At 37.6% G+C, this 25,000-nt stretch overlaps 3 protein-coding genes across 7 annotated transcripts; all 3 read left to right on the forward strand.

The window, feature by feature from the left end:
* Positions 1–5,879: 5,879 nt before the first annotated feature.
* On the forward strand, positions 5,880–6,996 carry LOC125195428 (putative F-box/LRR-repeat protein 9). The gene is made up of 2 exons (XM_048093577.1): positions 5,880–6,298; positions 6,426–6,996. Exons 1-2 carry the CDS (start codon positions 5,880–5,882, stop codon positions 6,994–6,996), a joined length of 990 nt encoding a protein of 329 aa, XP_047949534.1.
* Positions 6,997–10,241: 3,245 nt separating this feature from the next.
* LOC125197276 (putative F-box/LRR-repeat protein 23) lies at positions 10,242–23,380 on the forward strand. Its single transcript, XM_048096001.1, has 4 exons — positions 10,242–10,647; positions 11,167–11,213; positions 11,320–11,497; positions 22,918–23,380. The coding sequence occupies exons 1-4, from the start codon at positions 10,282–10,284 to the stop codon at positions 23,278–23,280; spliced, it is 954 nt and encodes a 317-aa protein (XP_047951958.1). The 5' UTR covers positions 10,242–10,281; the 3' UTR covers positions 23,281–23,380.
* Positions 19,618–23,380, forward strand: LOC125197274 (putative F-box/LRR-repeat protein 23). Of its 5 annotated transcripts, none has more exons than XR_007172029.1 (4): positions 19,651–20,009; positions 20,614–21,255; positions 22,002–22,339; positions 22,737–23,380. XR_007172029.1 is itself a non-coding variant. In XM_048096000.1 (3 exons), exons 1-3 carry the CDS (start codon positions 19,666–19,668, stop codon positions 21,239–21,241), a joined length of 894 nt encoding a protein of 297 aa, XP_047951957.1. In that variant the 5' UTR covers positions 19,618–19,665; the 3' UTR covers positions 21,242–21,483. The 5 variants fall into 5 exon arrangements, 2 of the variants coding, with proteins under 2 accessions (XP_047951957.1, XP_047951956.1); XR_007172030.1 differs by having other exon boundaries at positions 22,952–23,380; XR_007172031.1 differs by having other exon boundaries at positions 22,961–23,380.
* Positions 23,381–25,000: the final 1,620 nt, after the last annotated feature.

Genomic DNA, 25,000 nt, shown 5'->3' on the forward strand with positions numbered 1-25,000 from the left:
GGTATCGAGAGGGGTTTTTTTGTTTAGGATTTTTGTAGGAAGCCGATTCATGAGGTAAACGGAGGTAGCAATAGCTTCTGGCCAGAATGACTTGGGTACTTTGGATTCAATTATCAGGGCTCGGGTCATTTCGAGGATAGTCCTACTTTTTCTTTCGGCCACCCCGTTTTGTTCAGGTGTGTATGGGCAAGTGGTTTGGTGAAGGAGGCCTTTTTCGGTAAAGAAGTCTGTCATTTTTTGGTTTACAAATTCTCTGCCATTATCGGATCGTAAGGTTTTTATGGTGGTTTGAAATTGGGTTTGGACAAGAGTGAAAAAAAGGATAAATTTATCAACTACCTCCGACTTATGTTTCAAAAAATATATCCATGTCATCCTAGAGCAATCGTCTACAAATATCACAAAATATCTAAAACCATTCCCACCCACAACAGGTGAAGGACCCCACACATCAGCATGAACAAGGGAAAAAATAGAATTCATACGAGTATTTGTAGATTTAAACGATTGTCTGTGGCTTTTGGCCAAAACACAAGTCTCACAAGAAAAATCATTCGAGATAGAAAGTTTAGGAAATAATAAACTGAAATAACCAGGGGAGGGGTGTCCTAGTCGTTGGTGCCAGAGCCAAATTTCCTGTTTCGTGGATCCGTGAGCCAGCATCGCACTACCTTGTTGGGCTATCTCGTCCACGTAGTAGAGTCCTTGGTTCTCAGTGCCACGCCCAAGTATCCTCCTCGTCCGAAAATCCTGCAAAATACAGAAGTCGGGATGCATCAGCAAAGTACAATTCAGCTCTTTTGTCACATGACTTATAAACATCAATCTTTGGGATAGCGTGGGAACATAAAGACAATTAGACAATCTCAATGTTGGGGATATTTCAATGGTACCAGCCCCGGCCACAGTAATAAGTTCTCCACTCGCAGTCTGAATATAAGTCTTAGTAATATCACTAAAACTAACAAAATCATCCTTATTTGGTGTCATAGTATCTGTAGCTCCACAATCAAAAATCCATCCTTTCTTATCATTTTCAGAATCCCTTTTTACAGTATATGCAGCGGAAATATTTTTTAAAGGCTCGAAACGATTTTTAAGGGTCAAAGGACTATTTTGCTCGAATTTAGGAGTATCCGGGGGTTTTTCGCGATAGTCAACAAAATGGGGCACACTATATACATTCTGATAGTTCGAGGGGCCTTTTAGCAAACAGTGGGGTGCATTATATAATTTAAAATTTTCAGGGGGGTCAATTTGATATAGGGCAGAAAATATAGGTTTAGGGTTGTGAATCCCCAACCCTTTACCTCCATTTCCGCCGCCTCCATTCTCTCTCGCCCCCTTCATCCTCTCGGCGAAATGCTCTGCTCCGACGACGCCGCCACTCCCGCCTCCGCTGGAAGCCTCCGGCGGTGCACCTCCCTGTTGTCCCCTTCCATTCGTCATCTCTCGATTTCCCCCTCCAGTGGATCGGTTGTTTGCCGCCTCATTTCCGGCGGAGATTCCGATTGCCACTTTAGCTCTTGCGGCTTGTCTTTCTTCCCACCATTCCGGATATCCTTGAAGCTGGAAACACGTTTCACGTGTGTGTTTTTGCATTCCACAGTGAGAACACCACAATTTCGATTTGTCCGCCGGTTTGTTTCCCGGGCGGTGAGTGGCCGTCGTTCGTGGGGTTCCACTTCTTTGAGGCTGTCGCTGTCCCTGTACTGCAAATCCATGTCCAATTCCTCCCGATGATGAGTCGGCGCTGCCGTGGCCGTCGACGGTAGGGTTCGAGGGGGATGGTGGCATGATCTTCCTTCGAGCCGCCTCCTTCTTCACCATACTGTAGGCGGTCTCCACCGAGGGAATCGGCACCTCCTTGAGGATGTCTCGCTTGATGCTTTCGTATTCTCCATTCAATCCAGACAGGAATTTGAGCAGCCTCTTGGTGTTGGAAAAAGTCCGGTATTGGGTTACTCCTTTATCACAACAATCAATCGGTTGTTTTTGGCACCGATCAACACTGATCCACAATCTGTGGATCTGCCGATAGTAAGTCTCAAGGTCCAGATTTCCTTGTTTCTCCTGCTTTTTCTTCTAGTTCATAGAGGAGGAAGAGATCTGTCTCGCTTTCATACGTGATGGCAAGATTCTCCCAGAGGGCCTTCGATGTTTGATGGTGAGCGAAGTCGGCGATAATATCCGTCTCCATGTTGTCCACTATCCAGGAGAAGACAATCAGATCTGTCTCCTCCCATTCTTCATACTCCTTGCTTCCCGGAAGTGGTGGTACTGGTTTCCGGTGATGTGGGAGTAGCCTCCCCTACTCCCGATCGCGACCTTCATCAGTCGTGACCACAACGGGTAATTGCTGCCGTTGAGTTTGAATGCAACTGTTACATTCTTGCTTGTTCGAATCTTGTTATATAATGATTCTGTGGGTGGTTTGTTATCGTCGTCCATGTTGGATTTGGATTTTGATTTTCTCACTTGGTTTTGGTTTTTCTGGTTGGGATTGGTAAGGCGATGATGATGTTTCTGAGCCTAATTTTTGACCTGCTCTGAAGCCATGTTTAAAGGAATCATAAGGCTTCTGGAAGAGAATTCATCGTATTAGGTTATTCAAATGGAGAAGAATTACATGCCTTTTTATAGGCTAGATGATCACCCAATATATGGTAAGCTATAATCATGCTAACCTAATATTCTATACAAGGTATTTAAATTATTCACTAATTACAATATCAATCCTTGATTGCAGGAGATCAATTCTTGATTTGTGGAAATCTTCCTTCCAACATATCTCCTTGTCGTACTCCTCATCATCATAGACGACAACGCCCTCGTCTTCGGAAACGTCGTCAAATTTCACGGAAGGAGGCGGGGATTTGCTCATCAATCGGGGGAGCTCAGAGAATATATCCTTGTCGTACATGGGCTTATCATACACCGGCATCAACAATATATCCTCGTCATATACAGGCTTATCATACACCGGTATCGAAAATATACCTCCGTCGTATACGGCTTCAACATACACCGGCATCGGCAATATATCCTTGTCGTACACGGGCTTAGACTGACCACCGTAGACGTCGTTGAATAACGGATCATCCACCGAACGACGCTCCGACGCATTAGATCTCATCGGGTCGGATTTCCCCCGACGCTTCTCCAATCGCGCCAATCGTCGCTCTAGGTCTCGAACCTGTTGTCGCAGATCACCGTTCTCGATGTCGCGCAGATCACGCTGTCGCGCAGCCTTTTCGTTTGGGAGATCTCCAAGTCCCCCACCACGACCGCTAACACGAGCATCGCCACGTCTGCCGCCATATCTACGTTCAGCCATTGATGATCAACCTGGATCGTGATACCAAATGATGCAAATGAACGAAGAGACGTACGAGATTGATTAACTGATGGATAAAAAGAACTCGACTAAATTGAGAACTTCAGAGTATAAAAACTCAATGCAAAATTATATATTCAAAAGTCTGTCTTTGAAGATCAACAATGAAGCCTTTATATAGGCAAGGGGAATCCTAAACTTATAGAAAGAAAATAACTATGAAATCATAAGCTTATGGAAAGAAAATAACTAAAAAGATAATAAGCAAAAATAACTAATATTTTTTTCCATCTCCTAATTCTATTAACTAGGAAATAAATAAAACCAAAAATATACTTTTCTTAGCCTCCAAGACTTGTCTTTTAGAACTGCATCATCAGGTGTCTTTACTTTTATGTAGCTTAATTATTGCAAGATGATTCTACCTGGTCTTTTCCATAGGTTTTCTATTTGGCACTTCTCCATCTTTCTCTGTGGATGATATGATGGAGATATACATCTTTGATCAATCTTGTTCTTGATGTTAAATTTTGTGGTTTTCTATTTATATTTCTCTCTGAAAAATTGAATAAATCAGTATTTCTCTAGAGTGGACTTAGAAATCGAAAATAACTCCTTAATTAACGCCCATCACCTGAACCATAACACTCCTTCGGACGTCGAACTTCACAATGATCATGTCGTGTGTGACGACCAAATTAATAAGAATAAATGAGACTTGAGAAAAAAATGATAGCATTATAAATTTCCAATTCACGGGTCATGTTAAGGTGCAAATATTACTCTAGTGCATAATCAAGACCAATCATGTTAAGGTGCAAATATTACTCTAGTGCATAATCAAGACCAATCAATAACTATTAGTACTAGATCTTAAATTGAGTTGGCAAGATTAAAATTTCCGGATATCATAATACAATACACAAAATATTAATAAATGGATAATATCGTCAATTTGTTGGAATGTAGTCATTTTCATAGTCCTCGTTATGTCTAACACAATTAAACGAGTATATCAATACAATAATATTGATATTATTGATATTGTGTGGATTATATTAATAGATATGTTGATATTAAAGAATATACTATTAAATTGAGTTGGCAAGATTAAAATTTCCGGATATCATAATACAATACACAAAATATTAATAAATGGATAATATCGTCAATTTGTTGGAATGTAGTCATTTTCATAGTCCTCGTTATGTCTAACACAATTAAACGAGTATATCAATACAATAATATTGATATTATTGATATTGTGTGGATTATATTAATAGATATGTTGATATTAAAGAATATACTATTAAAATTCAAAATTAAAATAACAAATTTCATCGTGTCAACACAGTATCAACACAATATCAACACAACATCAATCATTGACTACCGTTGAAATTCTATTGACATTTTTCTGTTGATGTTTTTTTTGATCTGTTGACATTTTTCAATGGTCAAGATCATAGTTTTTAGTTTGTACAATATTTAGAATTTTCATTTGATCACATCCCTATCTTTACCTTCCCATCAATGGAGAGGTAAAATTCTATAACTATCATATTTGTCTTCTTGAGAATGTATTACACTTTATGTTTTTTAATGCATTTTGTACTATTATTTTATTTTTAAAAAATAATTTACTTTTATTTTCTCTTTGGGATGTGTTACTTTTTAGAATGGTATATTTTATTTTTAAGAAGGTAAATACATAATATACATTTTTTATATACCTTCTCCCCTTGGAGATGCTCTTGCAAATTACAATGGGGGTGTTCGGTTGGCAAGACTAAATCTTATGATTAAATATGTATCATGTTTGGTTCATAAGATTGACCACCACAACTTAATCCTAAATGGATAGTCTCATGATTATTAGTCATAGCCTCCCCTCCAACTAAAATAATCTCACAACTTAATCTTAAATGGATAGTCTCATGATAATTAGTCATGACAACCGACACATTTACATTAGATTCAATAATAATTTTTCAATATGCTTGATTATAAAACAATGTAAATAATTTAATCTATAGAGTGAAAGACTAGTTTGCTAGTAGAATTCAATAAATAAAATCATTTGTATCAAAATTAGGGTTACTGGAGTATCTTTTTCTACAATCAGACGACGAACCGCTTATTAATAAGACAATGAAATCATATCCCCCAAATCTACACCCATACCATGAAGCCACGAAACCCTAAAAAATCGAAGAAATTGAACAGGCGATCTTCATCTTCACCCTCAGCCCCGCCTCCTCCACTTTTGCCGCCGTTGATCGAGCTACCGGAGCATCTGACGGCACCTCACCCTCATTAGTTTAAATTTATAGAATATTATGTATTAGTATAATTTAAAAGCTAAACTAATTTTATTAAAATTAATGGCCATTATAAATAAATTATGGAATTTGCATTTCCAGCATGAAGCCACGAAAACGAATCCCTAAAAAATATAAAAATTTCAACTATCTTTTCCTATAAATTGACCGCTTATTAAAACACAATGAAACCATCTGCCCCAAATCAACATAGTCACAGCATGAAGCCACGAAGACGAAACCCTAAAAAATCGAAGAAATTGAAAAGGGGATCTTCATCCTCAGCCCCTCCTTCGCCGCCGTGGATCGAGCTACCGGAGCATCTGACGGCAGATATTCGAGCTACCGTGTGCAAGACTTGGTGGAGAGTCTGCCAAAATCCAGCCACGTGGCGCTCTATTGATCTGGACTATCGACGTCCCGCCGCACGCGATTTCGGCAACATTTGCCTCTGCGGGGGCTGCGGAGATGATGAGATTTGCAGTGAAGGGGGCTGCACACATGACGACATTTGCCGTTGCTGGGAGAACAAATTCAATTACCTTGTCCGTCGCGCAGTTGATCTAAGCCAGGGACAACTCCAAAACCTCAAGCTTGGCGTTTGGTATTTGTATGGCTTGCTAGATTACGTAGCAGATCGGTATAATTCTTCCACTGAATTTTGATTGTTTTGTTCTCATCTTTCTAGTTTTAGAGACTTTGTTTATTTTTGGTCCCATCCATAGTCTCTCTAATATGCTCTATATATGTTCCTACTTTTTCCACAGATCATGTCAGCTTCGAAGCCTTACAGTTGTACAGTGTGATGATGATTACCATTTAAGGAGGTTGATTATGGGAATCGAGAAACAGCCACAATTGGAAGAGCTGCACCTTATGATGAATCCGATGATCACATCCAATGAGTTTGAAACTATTGGGATCGCTTGCCCAATGCTGAAATCGTTTTCATATCATAACTGTCATAGCAAAGATTCAGATTTTTCAGAAGGTTTAGCTTTTTCAGAGCATGTTAAAGCAATTGGAAAGACCATGCCTAATCTGCGCCATCTCCGACTTTGTGAACATCGGATGGGATATGAGGGACTGGAAGCGATTCTCGAGGGCTGCCCCCACCTCAAATCACTTGATCTTCGGCTATGCTCTGCATTTGAGAAGTTCTACTATTATTCTGGCCAAAGACGTTCTGCTCGGGAAAGAAAAGATCTGTGGCTCCATACCGACTCTATCAGTTTAATGGATTGGATAAAGAAACGGAAGGATAGGTATGATATTAATTCTGAATATGTTGTTCATCCTTACTATTGTTGTGACGATATTCGAGGTGAATATTATTAGTTGTTGTGGAGGTTTTGATGGTTATTACTATTTCTAGTGTTGAAGGTTGTAATGAGATTTTGTTGGAGGCGTCATTATATCTCCCATTTTGCTATGTACAGTTTATAACTCCATTCTGCTTTTGTTATTGTCCATTTTTATTATTTTCAAACACCTATTGGAATGACTTCTTTGTCTATAGATAGTGTATACTCCCTTCTGATTATATATTCTTGTTGAGATTATGTTTCGAATTTCATCCCTAGTAAGTTGGTATCATAATATCTTCCAATATTAACATTTGGTAACACAATGTCTAACAATATCGTTGTTGTTTCTATAAAAATTTCAGCATTATGCTCATTATCTTATCTTATTGAATTTTGATTTTTAGTACATAAGTATCTTTGGTTATATTTCCACATAACATTTCCTTCTCCCTAAATAGACTATGATTTATTGCCCATTAGAAAATTTATTGAATTAAGTTTCCTCGAATGTGTTAATTATAAAAAATATTGGTAATGTAAATAATTTCTCTAATAAATCTATATACAAGAAAAATTTAGGAAAATAAGGAGTGCTTTCTATGAACAGAGTGTAGCCAAAGAAATATCGAAATCGTTGCACAATTAACCCTAAAATTCGAAAATGTTGAAGAAGAAGTCCGAATTCGGCATGTCGAAGACGTTGGCTTCCCCCGCTGCACTGCCGCCGCCTCCATGGATCGAACTGCCGGAGGATTTGATGGCGAATATCGTCCAAAGGCTGCACGCTGAACAGAGACTGGGGAGTGAGCAGCTAGTGTGCAGTACATGGCGGAGAGTCTGCAAAAATCCGGCCATGTGGCGCGTTATTGATTTGGACTATCGACGTTGCGATGCCGAGGAAGTTCATTTGAGCTCATTTGCCGCGGCGCTGTGAATCGTAGCCAGGGGCAGTTGATCGAGCTCAAGGTTATCAACTTATCAATATCGATGAAGAGTTTCGGCTTCTAAACTAAGCCGAGCGGTATAATTCCTGATATATAGTCTTCCTCTATTTAAGGATTTTCAATGATAATAGTCTTTATGAACGGTGTATTTAGACATTGTGCATACTAGTATTGTTTTTATTAAGTTGTAGGAGTAGTAACTGTGGGCTGTGGACATGGCGACATCTGCCATTGTGTGGTCAACAAATTCGAGTACCTTGTCCTTCGTGCAGTTGATTTAAGCCAGGGAAAACTGCTCGGGTTAAAGATTGGCGTTTGGACATCGATTGAGTGGCTAGACTACGTAGCTGATCAGTATAATTCTTTCATTTCATATCCTCTGCTCACGTCTAACATCAAATCCGGTGCTTTAAAGCAGCTGATTTTAGTAAAATTCTGTGAATTTTAATAACTGGTTTCTTTTCTGTGTGTTTTTCTCTTATGCCTCTGAACTAATTTTGGTGGACAAACATTGTTAGAAGTCGAGAGGTTACAAAATTTGTTGCTAGGTATTGAAATCAATGTAGTATGTAGTTAGTTTATCTGGTTGTTATGAGGATTTGCAGTGAGGCCATACTTTTTTGCTGATTTTCTTATTCAAATATTCCCGGTGTGGTGATTCATAGTTTTAGAACCTTTATTTATGGTCTCATTCTGCATAGTCACTAATATGCTCTATGTTCTACTCTTTTCACAGATCATGTGAGCTTCGATGCTTAAATTAAATATTCTTATAATTAATTGATTTTCAAGATTCAGCATGTAGGTGTGACCGTGTGAGATTATGTCAAAGAGGGTGGGTAGTATTATTGTGTAGTGGCCACATGCCACTGAACTAGTATCAACTATACTCAAAATATTGATGTTATGTACTTGGTGTTGTGAATATTCTGCTTTTAGAACCTCTCTGTCCAGAATCATTGATATGGTGTATGTTCCAACTCTTTTGACTGATCAAGTCAGCTTCGAAGCCTTACACTTTCGGATTATGATATAACAGGAAAGTTTGAAGAGTTGCACTGTATGAGAATGCCTTCATTCAGTGTAGACGAATTTAAAAGCATTGGCAACTCTTGCCCCATGTTGAAATCATTTACCTACTACCACAACTCTTGGAGCGAGCATCTAGAATTTACAGAGTATGCTGTAGCAATTGGAAAAACCATACCTAATCTGCACCATCTCCGACTTTCCGTACATCTTGTGGAACATAAGGGACTAGAAGCAATTCTCGATGGCTGCCCCCACCTTGAGTCACTTGTTCTTCACGGAGATGTCGGTCTTGATCTTGATGTTCGCACCAAGATGTAGTATCATTGATCTCTCTTAGATGTTTATTCACCAAAATTAGTAACTTCAAAGTTTCTTGTGTTATCCCACATCGATATCTTAGTATAAGTTGTGATAATATATAAATGAATGAAATGGGCATGTATATTGCTGGGCCTAGTAACGTTGGCCTATAACCCAAGTGGGGGCATAAAATTGGTTGGATATTGGCCCGAACCAACTGGCTGGGCTTTGCGGTGCTTATTCTGGCCTGCCCGTTCCAAGCTGGGAGTTGGGCCACGGGGCCTGTGCGAAAGCATGGGCTTCTTGGGTCATAGTGTGGAGGGCACCGCGTTAGGCTGGTTTCACAGAGCAACGACCACTTCCCGCTCTCGGCAGTGGAAGGATAACAGGCTGGTGTGTCGCTTGCCCGTTAAAGTCGGATGTATTGGCCCAATTAAACAACCAATATTTTGTACTTAAATCTATTATTTTCATTATTCTTGAATCTAGTTGATTTTTTTTCAATATATTGTGATTATTGTGCAATCGGCAACCTTTATGTATTGCTATTCCTCATGTTTTTTGGTACTTAAATCTATTATTTTCATTATTCTTGAATCTAGTTGATTTTTTTTCAATATATCTTGTGATTATTGTGCAATCGGCAACCTTTATGTATTGCTATTCCTCATGTTTTTATGTATTGTGAAATTTCATTCTCTCTAGTGAGATGAGACCAGTTTTCCACTAACGCCCTTTATTTTTATTTCTCTTACTTTATCAATTTTGTACTGTATCTTAACTTTTTAAATTTTTTGTAATCATCTCATTAGTTTAAATTTATAGAATATGGAGTATGTAGGAGTATAATTTAAAAGCCAAAGTATTTTATTAAAATTAATGGAAATTCTAAATAAATTATATATTTTATATTTCCCTCCAAATATAAACGATTAGGGAGAATTTAAAAAATAAAATAAAATGTAAAGTATCTTTTCCTACAAATTGAGCGCTTATTAAAATTACAATCGAACCATCTTCCCCAAATCAACACTCACACCATGAAGCCGCGAAAACGAAACCCTAAAAAGTCGAAGAAATTGAAAAGGGGATCTTCATCCTCAGCCCCTTGGCCGCCGTGGATCGAGCTACCGGAGCATCTGACTGCAGATATTCTGCAGAGGCTGTATACGGAGGAGATAATTGAGAGTGCGCAGTGTGTTTGCACTACTTGGTGGAGAGTCTGCCAGAATCCGGCCACGTGGCGCTCTATTGATTTGGACTATCGCCGTCCCGCCGCCCGCGATGAGAGTGTTTGTGAAGGGAGCTGCACACATGATGACGTTTGCCATTGTGGGGAGGACAAATTCGCGTTCCTTGTCCGTCGCGCAGTTGATCTAAGCCAGGGACAACTCCTCAACCTCAAGCTGGTGTTAGATATTTTAGTGTAATTGGATTAACTTGAATGATCGGTTATTGTTATAATGATACATCATTTAAGTATGGAGGTGCGGAGTGCACACTTATTTGAATTCGTTATAATATTAGGAGCGAAGCTCCTAGATAGATGAACGGGGGTCCGGGGGCAGCGCCCCCGGGTAGCGGGGTCCAAGGGGCAGAGCCCCTGGCTGGTATCGAAAATTCATCCGAAAATATAATTTCCGAAAGTCGAAGGACTAAATTGCAATTCTGGAAACCTTTGAAATTCGGTTATTTTCGGTTTCATTCCCAACAGGTGCAATGCTTCATTGCACTGTTTCATCTTCTTCTGCTGATCATTTTCTGGTTCAAAATTATCGAAAATACAAACATATGATCTTCTAATACTCTGAATTTTATCCTATCAAACATTTTGGCTGAACCCCGAAATTGATTTGATCTGAAAGTGATAAACACGACTTTCAGATATCCAGTTTTTTATTTCTCTGTTTTGTATCTCCCTAACACTTGGCGTTTGGGATTTGTATGAGTCGCTAAATTACGTAGCACATCGGTACAATTCTATCATTTTTTGTGTTGTTCTTTGCGCTTCAACCTCACTGAATTTTGATTTCCAGTAGTCTCTGATATGCTCTGTATATGTTCTACTTTTTCCACATATCATCTCAGCTTCAAAGCCTTACATTTTTACAGTGTGGTGTTGATTATGATACAAGTGGGTTGATTTTGGCAATTAAAAAACTGCCACAATTGGAAGAGCTGCACCTTATGATGAATCCAAAGCTCGTGTCCGATGATTTTGAAACCATTGGGATTGCTTGCCCAATGTTGAAATCGTTTAAATTTAAATCCTTTAAATTTAAATCAATTTACTATGTCAATATACATATATCTTAGTCCTCCCTTCGTTCCAGTAGTAGAGTCACTTCTCTTTCGCATCGACATTAAAACAGAGATTTCAAATATATCAAGCAAAGAGATAATACAGTAACTCTATAAAAATTAGAAAAGTTGAGAGAATAAAGTAAGAAAAGAGATAAACAAAAAGTGTTACTCCCTTTTTTGCTAAATAGAGAAATGACTCTACTATGATGGAATATCCCGAAATGAAAAAATGACTATACGACTATAAAACGGAGGGAGTACTATTTATTAGTAATTAGTTTACAATTCATATCCAGCTATTTTATAGATAAATAACCAAATGTGTGCATAACAAATAGTACAGCTTCCTACATCTCACATTACTTGAGGGGGTTTTTTCTTGACACATTTAAAAAAGTTGTCTTTACTTACTTGTACTACTATAATTGTATATTGAACTTGTGAAAAGGAAAAGTTTCTAAACAAAGGAAAAAGAATAGAATCGAAATGAAATAAAAAGGTAAGCAATTTGTTGAATAAGAAAATAGAAAAAGGATAAAGATGAATTAATGGAAGGAGGAGAGTGATTATATATGCTAATACTCCCTGCTACAAGCAATTATCCTACACCTATATTATCTCTAATTCAAACTCAATTTGAAGTTGAATGATGAATATGATGCCATCCTCTTCATTCTCTTCATCCTCAGCCTATCCTCCAATTCGGAGGTCAGCCTCGCCGCCGTGGATTGAACTGCCTGATGATTTGACAGCTAATATCCTGCAGAGGTTGCACACCGAAGAGATAAGGACATGGTGGAGAATCTGCAAGAATCCCGCCATGTGGCGCGTCATTGATTTGGATCTTCGTCGTCACGCAATGCTAAGCAAAGTCGGAAATTTTAGGAACATTTTCCTTCGCGCACTGGATCGTAGTCAGGGACAATTGATCGAGCTAAGGATTGCTGCTTCTAGAGTGGATGGATTGCTAAACTACATAGCCGATCGGTACAACTCTTTCACTTCCCAACTTAATTACTCTTTACCTTTTTACTGAGTGAAGTCTGTTTATTTATTTGACAGATCAAGTCAGCTTCGAATTCTTCAACTTGGAGAGTATGGACGTGAAAGCAATCGTGATTTGATTCTGGCAATAAGAAGATTTCCACAGTTGGAAGAGCTTCGCGTTACGCAGATGCCACCGCTCAGTATCGAAGATTTCGAAAGCATTGGCATCTCTTGCTCCGGGTTAAAATCATTCACATATAACGACTCGTCGAAAAGCTATGAAGAATTTTCAAAGCATGCTGTAGCGATTGGAAAAACGATGCCTAATTTGCGCCATCTCCGTCTTTGCCATCTGCGGATGGGAAATCATGCGCTCGAAGCGATTCTCGATGGTTGCCCCCACCTCGAATCGCTTGAGCTTTGCCAATGCCCCGGTCTTTACCTACAAGGCTCTCTTGGCAAAAGGTGTTCTGATCAAATCAGGGATCTGAAGATCCAGGCACCTTATAATAGGGATGATGACACTGAATCCACTGATTCCGATTCTACGAGTTCTAGTTCTACTATCCCACTGTGGATCCAATCTGATTCTAGTATGCCATCGTTGAAGAGATCTGATTCTGATTCTGATTCTGATTCTAGTGTCACATCGTTGATTAGATCTTGAAGGTTATTACTATTCCGTGTATTGAAAATTCTGGTAGATCAAGCGTCTTCACTTTTATGTTAGCTTTGTGCACAACTCTGTTTTTTTTCAAATGGTGTATTTGGCTGCATATTCAGATCTTCAATCTACCTATTATATATCTACCTTTTTTTCGTTGAGTTTGATGTGGATCTTTTTGGCATTCTTTATTCACAAAATTAGTAACATTATTAAATTGGAAAAACCATGCCTAATCAGATAAGGGACTGGAAGCAATTCTCGATAGCTGCCCCCACCTCGAGTCACTTGATCTTCAAGGATATGTGCCTGCCTTGATCTTGAAGGGGCTCTTGTCGAGATATGTTCTAACCAAATAAAAGATCTGTGGCTCGATTTAATGGAACCAATTGTTTAGCGTGATGAACGGGACGATGAGGACTTATCTGTTTTCAACAGTGTTGAATTCTATACTAGTGATTTTGAGTATGATCATGATTATTATTAGGATGGTTGCGATGAACTTTGATGGTTATCGAGAACTATTTCTAGTCTTGAAATTTTGGCGATGTATTTCTCTAGAATTTTGTGTGCCTTTGAACTAATTTTGGCAACAAACATAGTTGACAAAATGGTTGCTAAATATTGAAATTTGGATGCTATGAGTCAATGGATGTGGTTAATTTATCTAGATCTTATTCAAAGCCATTGTGTAATTGTGTTTATATATTTGTTACCAAGAATTTTATGTGGCAACTACAAATCTTTGCTTGATGTGTATGACTTATGAGCTCTTTAGAAATGAAATGAGCATTTCTCTTGTAAAATTTGTCTAGGTAGAGTAAAGCCTTAACAATCTCTATAAAAATTTCAGCTTGTATGATGGCATTATATTATCCACATAGCTTAGTACTCCTTAAGAATCAAATTTCCTTCTCCCTAAATAGAGTACTACGATTAATTGACAATGTGTTAATTATAAATTTATGTGTTGACAAGTGCTAGGAATAAGAAGCATTAACTGCCTCACAAAATGAAAATGACAACTATGCACAAAAATGAATATTAATTTTAGTGAATTTGAAGTTTCTAATTTATATATCTATTATTATGTTATTAAAAGTTTAATATATAATTTATATATTTAATATATAAAATTGAAAGTTATTTTTTTAGTAATCTATATTATAAAATAACCAATGAAGTATCGAATTAGAGTTAAACAAATAGAACGATAGAAATTTTATCGGGTTTTCAGGCCAGCCCATCGGATTTTCGGGTCTGGCCCCTAACGGGTTGCGGATTAATCGGGTGCGGACTAATCGAGCTAGAAATTTTCAGCCCTAACCCTGTAAATTTGGCGGGTTATTTGGGCCGGCTCACGGATTGTAGGCTACATTAACATCCCTTTAAGGGGGTATAAAGAAACTAATTTTGATTACTACCTACATAGGAGTATAAAATAGGATACGTACCAATCGAGTATTCTATTTAAAGACTATATAGCTCCAAGAAAATATTATACCAAGGATATTACTATAGTAAATGCTGTATTCTAATTATGTTGATGAATACTCGCAGTCACCTGTTATGTGTCTCAGTTATTCCATTTTTGTCCATTTCATATTAATTGTCTCGTTTCCTTCTACCACTTTTGATAATAGACCATATATTTCACTAATAGACCATATATTTCACTGACTCATTTTATTCAAATTTTATTATTAAATTATAATATATAAAAGCAAGATTCACATTCCATTAACTGTTTCAACTCAATTTCTATTACATTTGTTAAAATCTGTGTTATGTCAAACTGAGACATATATTAAAGAGCGGAGGGAGTACATGACTAGCTAATTGATTACAATTAAGGTCAAGATTATCGTTATTGCAATGGATATTCTAATTTTCTGTACAATAATTTTTTCAGCTTAAATATGAATATTATTCTTAGTTTTATGTGGTTCCTCATCAGTTTTCTTTTTCGTCCATCCCTTTTTAATTGGAACATTTTTTATTATTTTTGGTAATGAGCTTCACATCCTACTAATTCAATCAACTCATATTTTATTATAGGACTCACAATTCTACTAACTTTTTTCATGTATGATTTTTAAAACTCATTAGACGGTATCAATTAATGAGGGATATACCACGCTAGTAAGATAATTTACTTAGACATCTTAATAAGTTAGATCTCTCAATAAATTAAATAAGAATAATAAGTATGCCAGATAATTGTACCACAAGCTATAACAAAAAAATTGACCAAGCTAGTCACACACATTCACATAGGAAAACAAAACATAGCACGTTTCCTTATTTTAATTTCCACGGAATACAACAATTGCGTTTCAATCTTTTCGACATATAAATTCCACGATTGATAGCACAAGAAAAATCGTACAATTATTGCTAAGGGTTTTGATCTGTGCAAGATTATATTTAAATATAGAAACTCAGAATAAAATTATATGTAGGGCATTGTTAGGCTATTGTTAGTTTAAATTTAGATTATTTTAATAAATGAAAGACCTAAAATAATCTAAAAATGACATCAAACCCAAATTTTATAAAATGACCTAAAACTGATTAATAATGACATTTCGTGTTTTTAGTTAATTATTGACCATTTGATCATTTTATTATAGGGCCAAGATTTGAGCTGCATTTCTAAATTTAAATGCATTCTTGTTTGTATCATCTCCCGTTATTGCAATATCTATGGATGAAAAGCCCTTTATGACCTTAACTTAGTTATACATTGATACTCATTGAGCGTTTATATATAAATTCAAATATTACCGTTTTGAGTTCCATTTATGATTTGTAAAACAAATTTTCCAAACGGAACATATACTTCATTGCAACATCAAACATGCACTAGTAATCGTGCCATGCATCTCGAAATTAACTCAATTGGTACGACGATTCCCCTCAGATCAATCGATCGGAACACGAGTCACGATTCCACATCATGGAAGACTTTTATTTTTCCTTCAAAATACACATGTTATCATAATTAAGCAATTGTGGACATCATTTATTCACACATAATTCAACCAAAATAACCCAAACACAAGTGGAAATAAAACGACAGCATCAACACGGTAGAGATGGAGTGGTGACATAAACCGTGTACTCGAGCACACTGTAGTTGTTGACCTCCTCAAAAGAATAGCTACTCGTAATTGCATATCCACGAGCATTCCGGAAAGCCCCGGCCCCGCCGACGACGGAAAGCTCCCTCGTGGCATCGGCGAATTGGTTGCGGCCGTTGATGGTGACGGTGCTGCCCTTGTACGGACCCGAGGTCAAGAAGAAGTTGAGGTTCATGGAGAATGCTTGAACATTTAGGTCCATGGAAGTGGTGGTGCCCTGACCTCTAGCCACCTCCTCCGAGCCGAGCTCCGGGGCCACCGTGACCTTGTCGTCAAAGACGTTGACCCGGCCAAAGCCGGTGGGGGAGGTGTTGGTGATGGAGGAGTTGGCGACGGTGAACAAGGTGGCGTTAGGGCCGGCGCGGATGTCGTGGACGTAGAAATGAAGCTTGGTCGTGGCTTTGTTTCCCTGGCAGAAGGTTTGGAACCATGGGGTGTCTCCGGCGGTGGCGGTGGCCGTGAGGAGGGTGGCTATTGTTAAGAGAAGACTGAATGTTGTTAAGTTCTTCATATTTTTTTTTCGGAGAAAACCCTAATTTGGTGAGGGTGTTGAATGCGGATATGTTTTGAGATGATGAATGGGGTTTATATAGATGCATGGTTTCAAATTTGATGAACTCTATGACTCATTATTATATCCATCTAGGACTGAATAATGAGACATTATCATATGATTATCCATTTAGGATTAAGCTGTGAGATTAATTCTGTTAGAAAGGATTGACTATTAATTTATCCATCTATATGAGATTAATTCAATTGAAACTTAGAAGGGATTGACTATGACTTTTATCATATGATTATCCATTTATGATTAAGTTATGAGATTCAATAATAAAACAAAATATAAGATATAAGTATTCAATCATGAGATATAATTTTTCAAATCCACTTTTAGGTAGAATAAATTAAGTTGATACTATAATTTGGTACACAATAACTTGGGTATATATAGTGTATACTGTATAGTAGCTTTCGGTGTCTGATATTTGTTTCCGCCTAATGAATAAGAGTGGTCATATTTAATTTAATTTAATTTAATTCAATTTAATTTGTAGGACGACTAAAAACTTAACTAGAAATTTAGAATAGTATTTATCACAGTTGAAAAGTAAAATTTATACAAAAGGGTTTTATTCAATTTGCAGGACAGCTAAGAACTTAATTAGAAATTTAGAATAGTATTTATCACAGTTGAAAAGTAAAATTTATACAAGAGGGTTTTATTCAATTTGCAGGACGACTAAGAACTTAATTAGAAATTTAGAATAGTATTTATCACAGTTGAAAAGTAAAATTTATACAAGAGGGTTTTATTCAATTTGCAGGACGACTAAGAACTTAATTAGAAATTTAGAATAGTATTTATCACAGTTGAAAAGTAAAATTTATACAAGAAGGTTTTATTCAATTTGCAGGACGACTAAGAACTTAATTAGAAATTTAGAATAGTATTTATCACAGTTGAAAAGTAAAATTTATACAAGAGGGTTTTATTCAATTTGCAGGACGACTAAGAACTTAATTAGAAATTTAGAATAGTATTTATCACAGTTGAAAAGTAAAATTTATACAAGAGGGTTTTATTCAATTTGCAGGACGACTAAGAACTTAATTAGAAATTTAGAATAGTATTTATCACAGTTGAAAAGTAAAATTTATACAAGAGGATTTTATTCAATTTGCAGGACGACTAAGAACTTAATTAGAAATTTAGAATAGTATTTATCACAGTTGAAAAATAAAATTTATACAAGAAGGTTTTATAATACGTGCATATTTATAGGAATATACCCGTATCTTTATTACTATTCCGTGTATTGAAAATTCTGGTAGATCAAGCGTCTTCACTTTTATGTTTGCTTTGTGTAAAACTCTGTTTTTCTTTCAAATGGTGTATTTGGCTGCATGTTCAGATCTTCAATCTACATATTAAGTATATATCTATCTTTTTTTCGTTGAGTTTGATATGGATCTTTTTGGCATTCTTTATTCACAAAATTAGTAACATTATTAAATTGGAAAAAACATGCCTAATCAAATAAGGGACTGGAAGCAATTCTCGATGGCTGCCCCCACCTCGAGTCACTTGATCTTCAAGGATGTGCCGGCCTTGATCTTGAAGGGGCTCTTGTCGAGAGATGTTCTAATCAAATAAAAGATCCGTGGCTCGATTTAATGGAACCAATTGTTTAGCGTGATGAATGGGACGATGAGGACTTATCTGTTTTCGACAATGATGAATTCTATCCTAGTGATTTTGAGTATGATCCTGATTATTATTAGGATGGTTGCGATGAAGTTTGATGGTTATCAAGAACTATTTCTAGTCTTGAAATATTGGCAATGTATTTCTCTATAATTTTGTGTGCCTTGGAAAATGTTTACAAAATTAGTTGCTAGATATTGAAATTTGCATGCTATGAGTCAATGGATGTGGTTAATTTATCTAGATCTTATTCAAAGCCATTGTGTAATTGTGTTTATATATTTGTTACCATGAATTTTATGTTGCAACTACAAATTGGTTATGACTTGTGAGCTCTTTAGAAATGAAATGACCATTTCTCTTGTAAAATTTGAGTAGATAGAGTAAAGCCTTAACAATCTCTATAAAAATTTCAGCTTGTATGATGGCATTATATTATCCACATAGCTTAGTACTCCTTAAGAATCATATTTCGTTCGACCTAATAGCAACTCCAAGGGAAGAAATAAATGAAGGGTATATTATATTTATACATTCTCAAAAAGTGCAATATACCTTTTTAAGAGTTAATTAACTCCAAGGATAAAAGATATATAGAAAGGTATATTACTTTAAAAAAAATAAAATAATAGTACAAAAGCATTAAAAAAACATAAAGTGTAATACCTTCTTAAATACCTTCTCCTTTGGAGAATGATTTTTTTATGAAAAGAAGGTAAATATGATAGTTATATGATTTTACCTCTCTATTGATGGAGAGGTAAAGATACCTCTTCAAAATGTAAAAAGATATAATACCTTCTCAAATACCTCTCCCCCTAAAGAATGATTTTTCATGAAGAAAAGGTAAATATGGTAGTTATATTAGTTTACCTCTCCATTTACCTTTTCACTCGGAGATAACTGACATATGTTAATTATAAATTTATGTGTTGACACTATGTTAATCATAAATTTATAACTATTTATAAAATTATTGGTAATGAAAATAATTTCTCTACTAAATCTATATTAAAGAAAAATTTAAGAAAATAAGGAGTGCTCTATTATTTTCTATAAACAGAGTGTAGCCAAAGAAATATCGAAATCGTTGCGCAATTAACCCTAAAATTCGAAAATGTTGAAAAGGAAGTCCGAATTCGGCATGTCGAAGGCGCCGGATTCCTCCGCCGCACCTCCGTGGATCGAATTGCCCGAGGAATTGACGGCGAATATCCTCCAAAGGCTGCACGCCGAACAGAGACTGGGGATCGCGCAGCTAGTGTGCAGTGCGTGGCGGAGAGCCTGCAAAAATCCGGCCATGTGGCGCGTTATTGATTTGGACTATCGACGTTGCGATGACGTAGCAGAATTTGACATCATTTGCCGCTGCGCTGTGGATCGTAGCCAGGGGCAGTTGATCGAGCTCAAGGTTATCAATTTGGAAGAATATTCTGGGTTTCTAAACTACGCCGCCGAGCGGTATAATTCCTTCCTTTGCTACGCTTGATTCTCTGCTCTATGTATGTGCTTTCAATTTTTGTGCTTTAATTTTGATTTTGCAGAATTTCTAGGAGATTAATTTTGTGTAGTGATTAGTTGAAAATCAGCTTTGAGAAATTGCTAAGTGCGCAGGTTAGAACATGATGATAGTAGGGATTGTATAGAGAGCTTAAAAAGTGTTGCTAAACAGTGAAATTTTTGTGCATAGTTGTCATTTTCATGTTGTGAGGCAGTTAATGTTTCTTATTCATAGCACTTGTGTTATTTATCTTGTTGGAGGTGGAGATTGAGTAAAGCTTTATAAATAGTTTATGTGAATTTTTAAGCTTGTATGATGAAATTATGCTGATTTTATAATAAGTACTCTTAGAGTGTGTATACAATACAGATGCTTCTTTAACATTATGGATTTCAATTTGTTATTTGAATGTTTTGCTCCGAGTGTTACTGCTGTTGCCTGTTTGTACAACCTAAATATTCCCGGTGTTGTGATTCTTGCTTTTTGAACCTCTATTTTGTGGTGTTCCAATTCTTTCTTTACCTAGAATCACTGATATGGTCTTATGTTCTTCTCTTTCGACAGATCAAGTCAGCTTCAATGCCTTACACTCGCATGGTATGAGGAAACTGAAACTGATTTGACAGACATGATGAAAAAACTCCCTCAACTGGAAGAGTTGCACCTTATCAGGATGCCATCACTCACACCCAAACAATTTGCAACCATTGGCATCTCTTGCCCCAAGTTGAAATCATTTACATATAACCAACATTCGTACGAGCATCCATTTTGTCCAGAAGATGAGGATTTTGAAGATTTCTGCACTAAGCATGCTATTGCAATTGGAAAAAGCATGCCTAATCTGCGCCATCTCAGACTATGGGAACTGTATATGAGGAACAAGGGAGTGAAAGCGATTCTCGATGGCTGCCCCCACCTTGAATCACTCGATCTTCGAAGATGCTCTGGTGTTGATCTAGATGAAGTTCTGTTTAACAGATGTATAGAGCGAATAAAAGATCTGATACTCCCTACTGACGGTAACACTAGTGATCCTGATTTGCTTGAATATCCTGGATATGAAGATTGGGATGTCATTACATCATCGTATTTGACAGATTTGTGCAGGCCTGATTGGTCTGATGATGGCTTCAATGATGATGATGGTTGTGGAGTATTTGCTCGTTCTTACGATTTCAAACCTTATTAGATGAAAATGCTAAGGTGCCTGAGATTTCAAGATATGACTTCACTTTTTATGTAGGTGTAGACGGTAAAGGTTTCTTCCATCGATTTTGGTTTAAATCTATATGGACAAGTACCAGTCCTAACATTATAGTAGGCGTTTGTGTTGCTAGTTGATTTCAAGTTGTAAGGCAGCATTTTGGAGGTTTCATTATATCTCCCCTTTTGCTTGGTTATAATCTCAATGGATTCTTTCTGTCTTTTTTTGAGTAGCAACATACAGCTAATGACTCTGTCCTCATTTTGCATTGCTTTTGCATTACCATCATACTATTATGTTATTTTGTTTTAATCAAATTGTTGCTGGCATCATATTTGAGCTCCATCTTTTTTTTTAAAATTCAAATAGAACTACTACATAAAACAAAAGAAATGCAATACTCATTGTTTTGAACTGTCCCCATTATATACCTTCACAATCTAGATTCTCACTTTAATTCGGGTTTGATTTTAATGTGCATTTCCGATCCATGAGTTAAGAGTAAAAAATCTAGTATGTTGATTAGTGTTTTGATTTTGTTTGATAATTCGATGATTCAAATGGAACAAGAAAAAAAAACTAAATCGATGAAGTTTGGTAATCTTATAAGTGTTGGATAAAAAAGATGAAGCTCGAATTTGGACTTGATGCTTATTGGCCGCCTCAAAATGTAGGTTTGAACTTTGTCACTATTTTTCCCATGAAGTGGGCCTTATGAATTCTCTGTTTGTTTCCACGAATTCAGACCAGCCATATCAGTAAAATTGACACTGCTCAGTACGTGTGCAAGACTTGGTGGAGAGTCTGCCAGAATCCGGCCACGTGGCGCTCTATTGATTTGGACTACCGACGTCCCGCCGCCCGCGATTTCGGCAACATTTGCCGCTGCGGGGGCTGCGGAGATAACGAGATCTTCAGTGAAAGGAGCTGCACACATGACTACGTTTGCTGCATTTGCTGCTGTAGGGCGATCAAATTCAGTTACTTTGTCCGTCGCGCAGTTGATCTAAGCCAGGGACAACTCCTCAACCTCAAGCTTTGCGTTTGGAAATTTCATGACTTGCTAAATTACGTAGCAGATCGGTACAATTCTCTCATTTCATATCCTCTGCTCACGTCTATTTAATTAATTGAGTTTTCTACAATTTCTTTAATTTGCGCGTTGTTCTTTTGTTCCTGGTGTGGTGATTAGTAGTTTAGAGCCTTTGTTTGTTTATGATCCCTTTTGTAGTCTCTAAGGGCATGCTTGGTATGATGGAATGGAATGAAGGTGGAATGGAATGGAGCTTGGAATGGAATGAAGATAGGAATGAAATGTCAATTTCCTTGGATTTTCTTTCCATTTTCATCCATTCACTCATTCATTCCATCACACCAAACAAATGAATAGAATGGAAGTAGGAATCACATTCCATTCCACCATTCCATTCCATCATACCAAGCATGGCCTAATATGCTCTATGTTCTACTTTTTCCACAGATCATGTCAGCTTCGATGCCTTACAGTTTTTGTGTGTGATACTCGTGATTCAGTCATAGAAGATTTGATTCTAGTTATAAAAAAACTGCCACAGTTGGAAGAGTTGCACATTATGATGAATCAAATGCTCAAGTCCGATGATTTTGAAACCATTGGGATTGCTTGCCCAATGTTGAAATCCTTTTCATATCACAACTGTTTCGATGAAGATGCAGATTTTGCAGGGGACGTGGTGGCAATTCGAAAAACCATGCCGAATCTGCACCATCTGCGACTCTGTGAACATCCGATGGGATATAAGGGACTGGAGGCGATTCTCGATGACTGCCCCCACCTCAAATCGCTCGATCTTCGGCTATGCTCTGGTCTTGAGAAAGTTTATGATTCTGACCATAGACTTTCTGAGAGAGGAGATCTGTGGCTCCATACCGACTCTATCAGTTTTATGGATTGGATAACGAAAAGGAAAGACAACTATGATAGTGATTTTGAATATGGTGATTGTTACCATTGTTGTGCTGATATTGAAGGAGATTATTATTAGTTTTGTTGTAAAGGTTTTGGTGGTTATTAGTATTTCTAGTCTTGAAGGTTGTAATGAGATTTTGTTGGAGGCTTTATTATATCTCCCATTTTGCTTGGTATGTAGTGAGATATCAATGTACCCCTTTCTGTCTTTTATTAGTATCAATGTACAGCTTATGACTCTGCCCTCATTTTGAGGCTACCTAACTCCTTTAGTTATACAATGTTTGATTATATGACTTTAATATATCTTGATGATTCTGCTTTTGTTATTGTACATTTTTGGTGTTTTCAAACACCTATTGGAATGACTTCTCTGTATACAGATAGTGTATACTGCCTTCTGATTATACTACATTCTTATAATTAATTGATTTTCTGAGTTTCAGTATGTAGGTGTGAGAAGAGGACACAATGGAAGCACCAAATTGATAGAACCTGAGGTTCGATCAAGGGAATTGAGCACCTGTTTGTGATGAGAAACGCTAAGAACGATAAACCTAGCGGAGGCTAGGGTTTTGAGAGAATTAAGGTTTCGAGGAAAAGAATTTTATTTCTTATTTCTCGATGATTTTTTGACTCTCTAATGAACTCTTTATATATAGAGTTCGGACCTTGCTTGATTCGACTTACGATTCAGGAAAGAATCAAGAAGAAAACCCGAAAAAGATTTAAATAATCTAAACTAAGCAATTGTTCCAAAAAATAAGGAAAGCAAAAATAAATTAAAAAAATATGCGATTTAAATAAATCCTAATTCTAATAGGTGGCGAAGTCTTTGAACTTCAGAGGTCGAGACGCATTTCGTCTTGGTCTGTCCTTCCATGTTTGTGCTTGACTCGTTCTCTCTTTGCGCCTACCCTTGTTAGCTGCTTTTGATCGTCCGTGATTTGGGTTGCTGGTAGGCCAATGGGTAGATCCCTATCAGGGGGTAGCATAGTGGGGGTCCCCCAACCACCTGGGGACAATGTGTATCACCCCTACATGGATTTATTGTCTAGCGATTTCCAGAGTACTTCTCTGGAGACTTAGTTCATCGGCATTGAGACTCTCTTTTGAGGAGTTGGGGATATCTCCAGTCAGAGAGTCTCCCATTCAGATACCACCGGCAGTGGGAAGTCGATGAAGAAAGGAAAGGCAAGGGCAAGGGCAAGGGCACTACTGAGTCCTCGCGTGCGGGGGACGAGGGGAGGAGGAGGACGCCGGCGAGAGAAAGAGGACCGTCTGGAGCGAGACAGAGTGCGTCGCGCTGGCAAAGGCCTGGGTCAGTATAGTCGAGGATCCCTACATCGGAGCTAACCAGACTATCGACAGAATGTGGTGGCACATTAGCCAGAACTACATCAAATTATGCCCGCCAGGTGAGAAGCCTCACAATGGAGAGCTATGCCGGAAATAGTGGGAGCGGCTGAGGAGGGCCATCAGCCGATTTTCCGGCATCTACGAAAACAACATCCGCACTGCAACCAACGGCATGTCCATGGATGATGTGAAGAGTTTGTCCATGGAGCAGTACCCCGACAAGCCAAAGAAGATCGGTGTTTTCAATTATTGGGATGTCTATGTTGTGCTGCAAGATTCCGCCAAGTTTCGTGCGGGTGTTTAAGCTGGCTGGCCGAAGCGGACGAAGCTCAACTCCTCCGGTGAGTACAGCAGCAGTGCCGGTTCCCATGACCTCCCCTACCCCGCCGCAGAGATCCCGACCCCTCCATCGTTTTCCCGCCGCCGTCGCCCGGTTG

Source organism: Salvia hispanica, chromosome 6 (genome assembly GCF_023119035.1).
Source record: "Salvia hispanica cultivar TCC Black 2014 chromosome 6, UniMelb_Shisp_WGS_1.0, whole genome shotgun sequence".
In the NCBI taxonomy this organism is placed as follows: Eukaryota; Viridiplantae; Streptophyta; class Magnoliopsida; order Lamiales; family Lamiaceae; genus Salvia; species Salvia hispanica.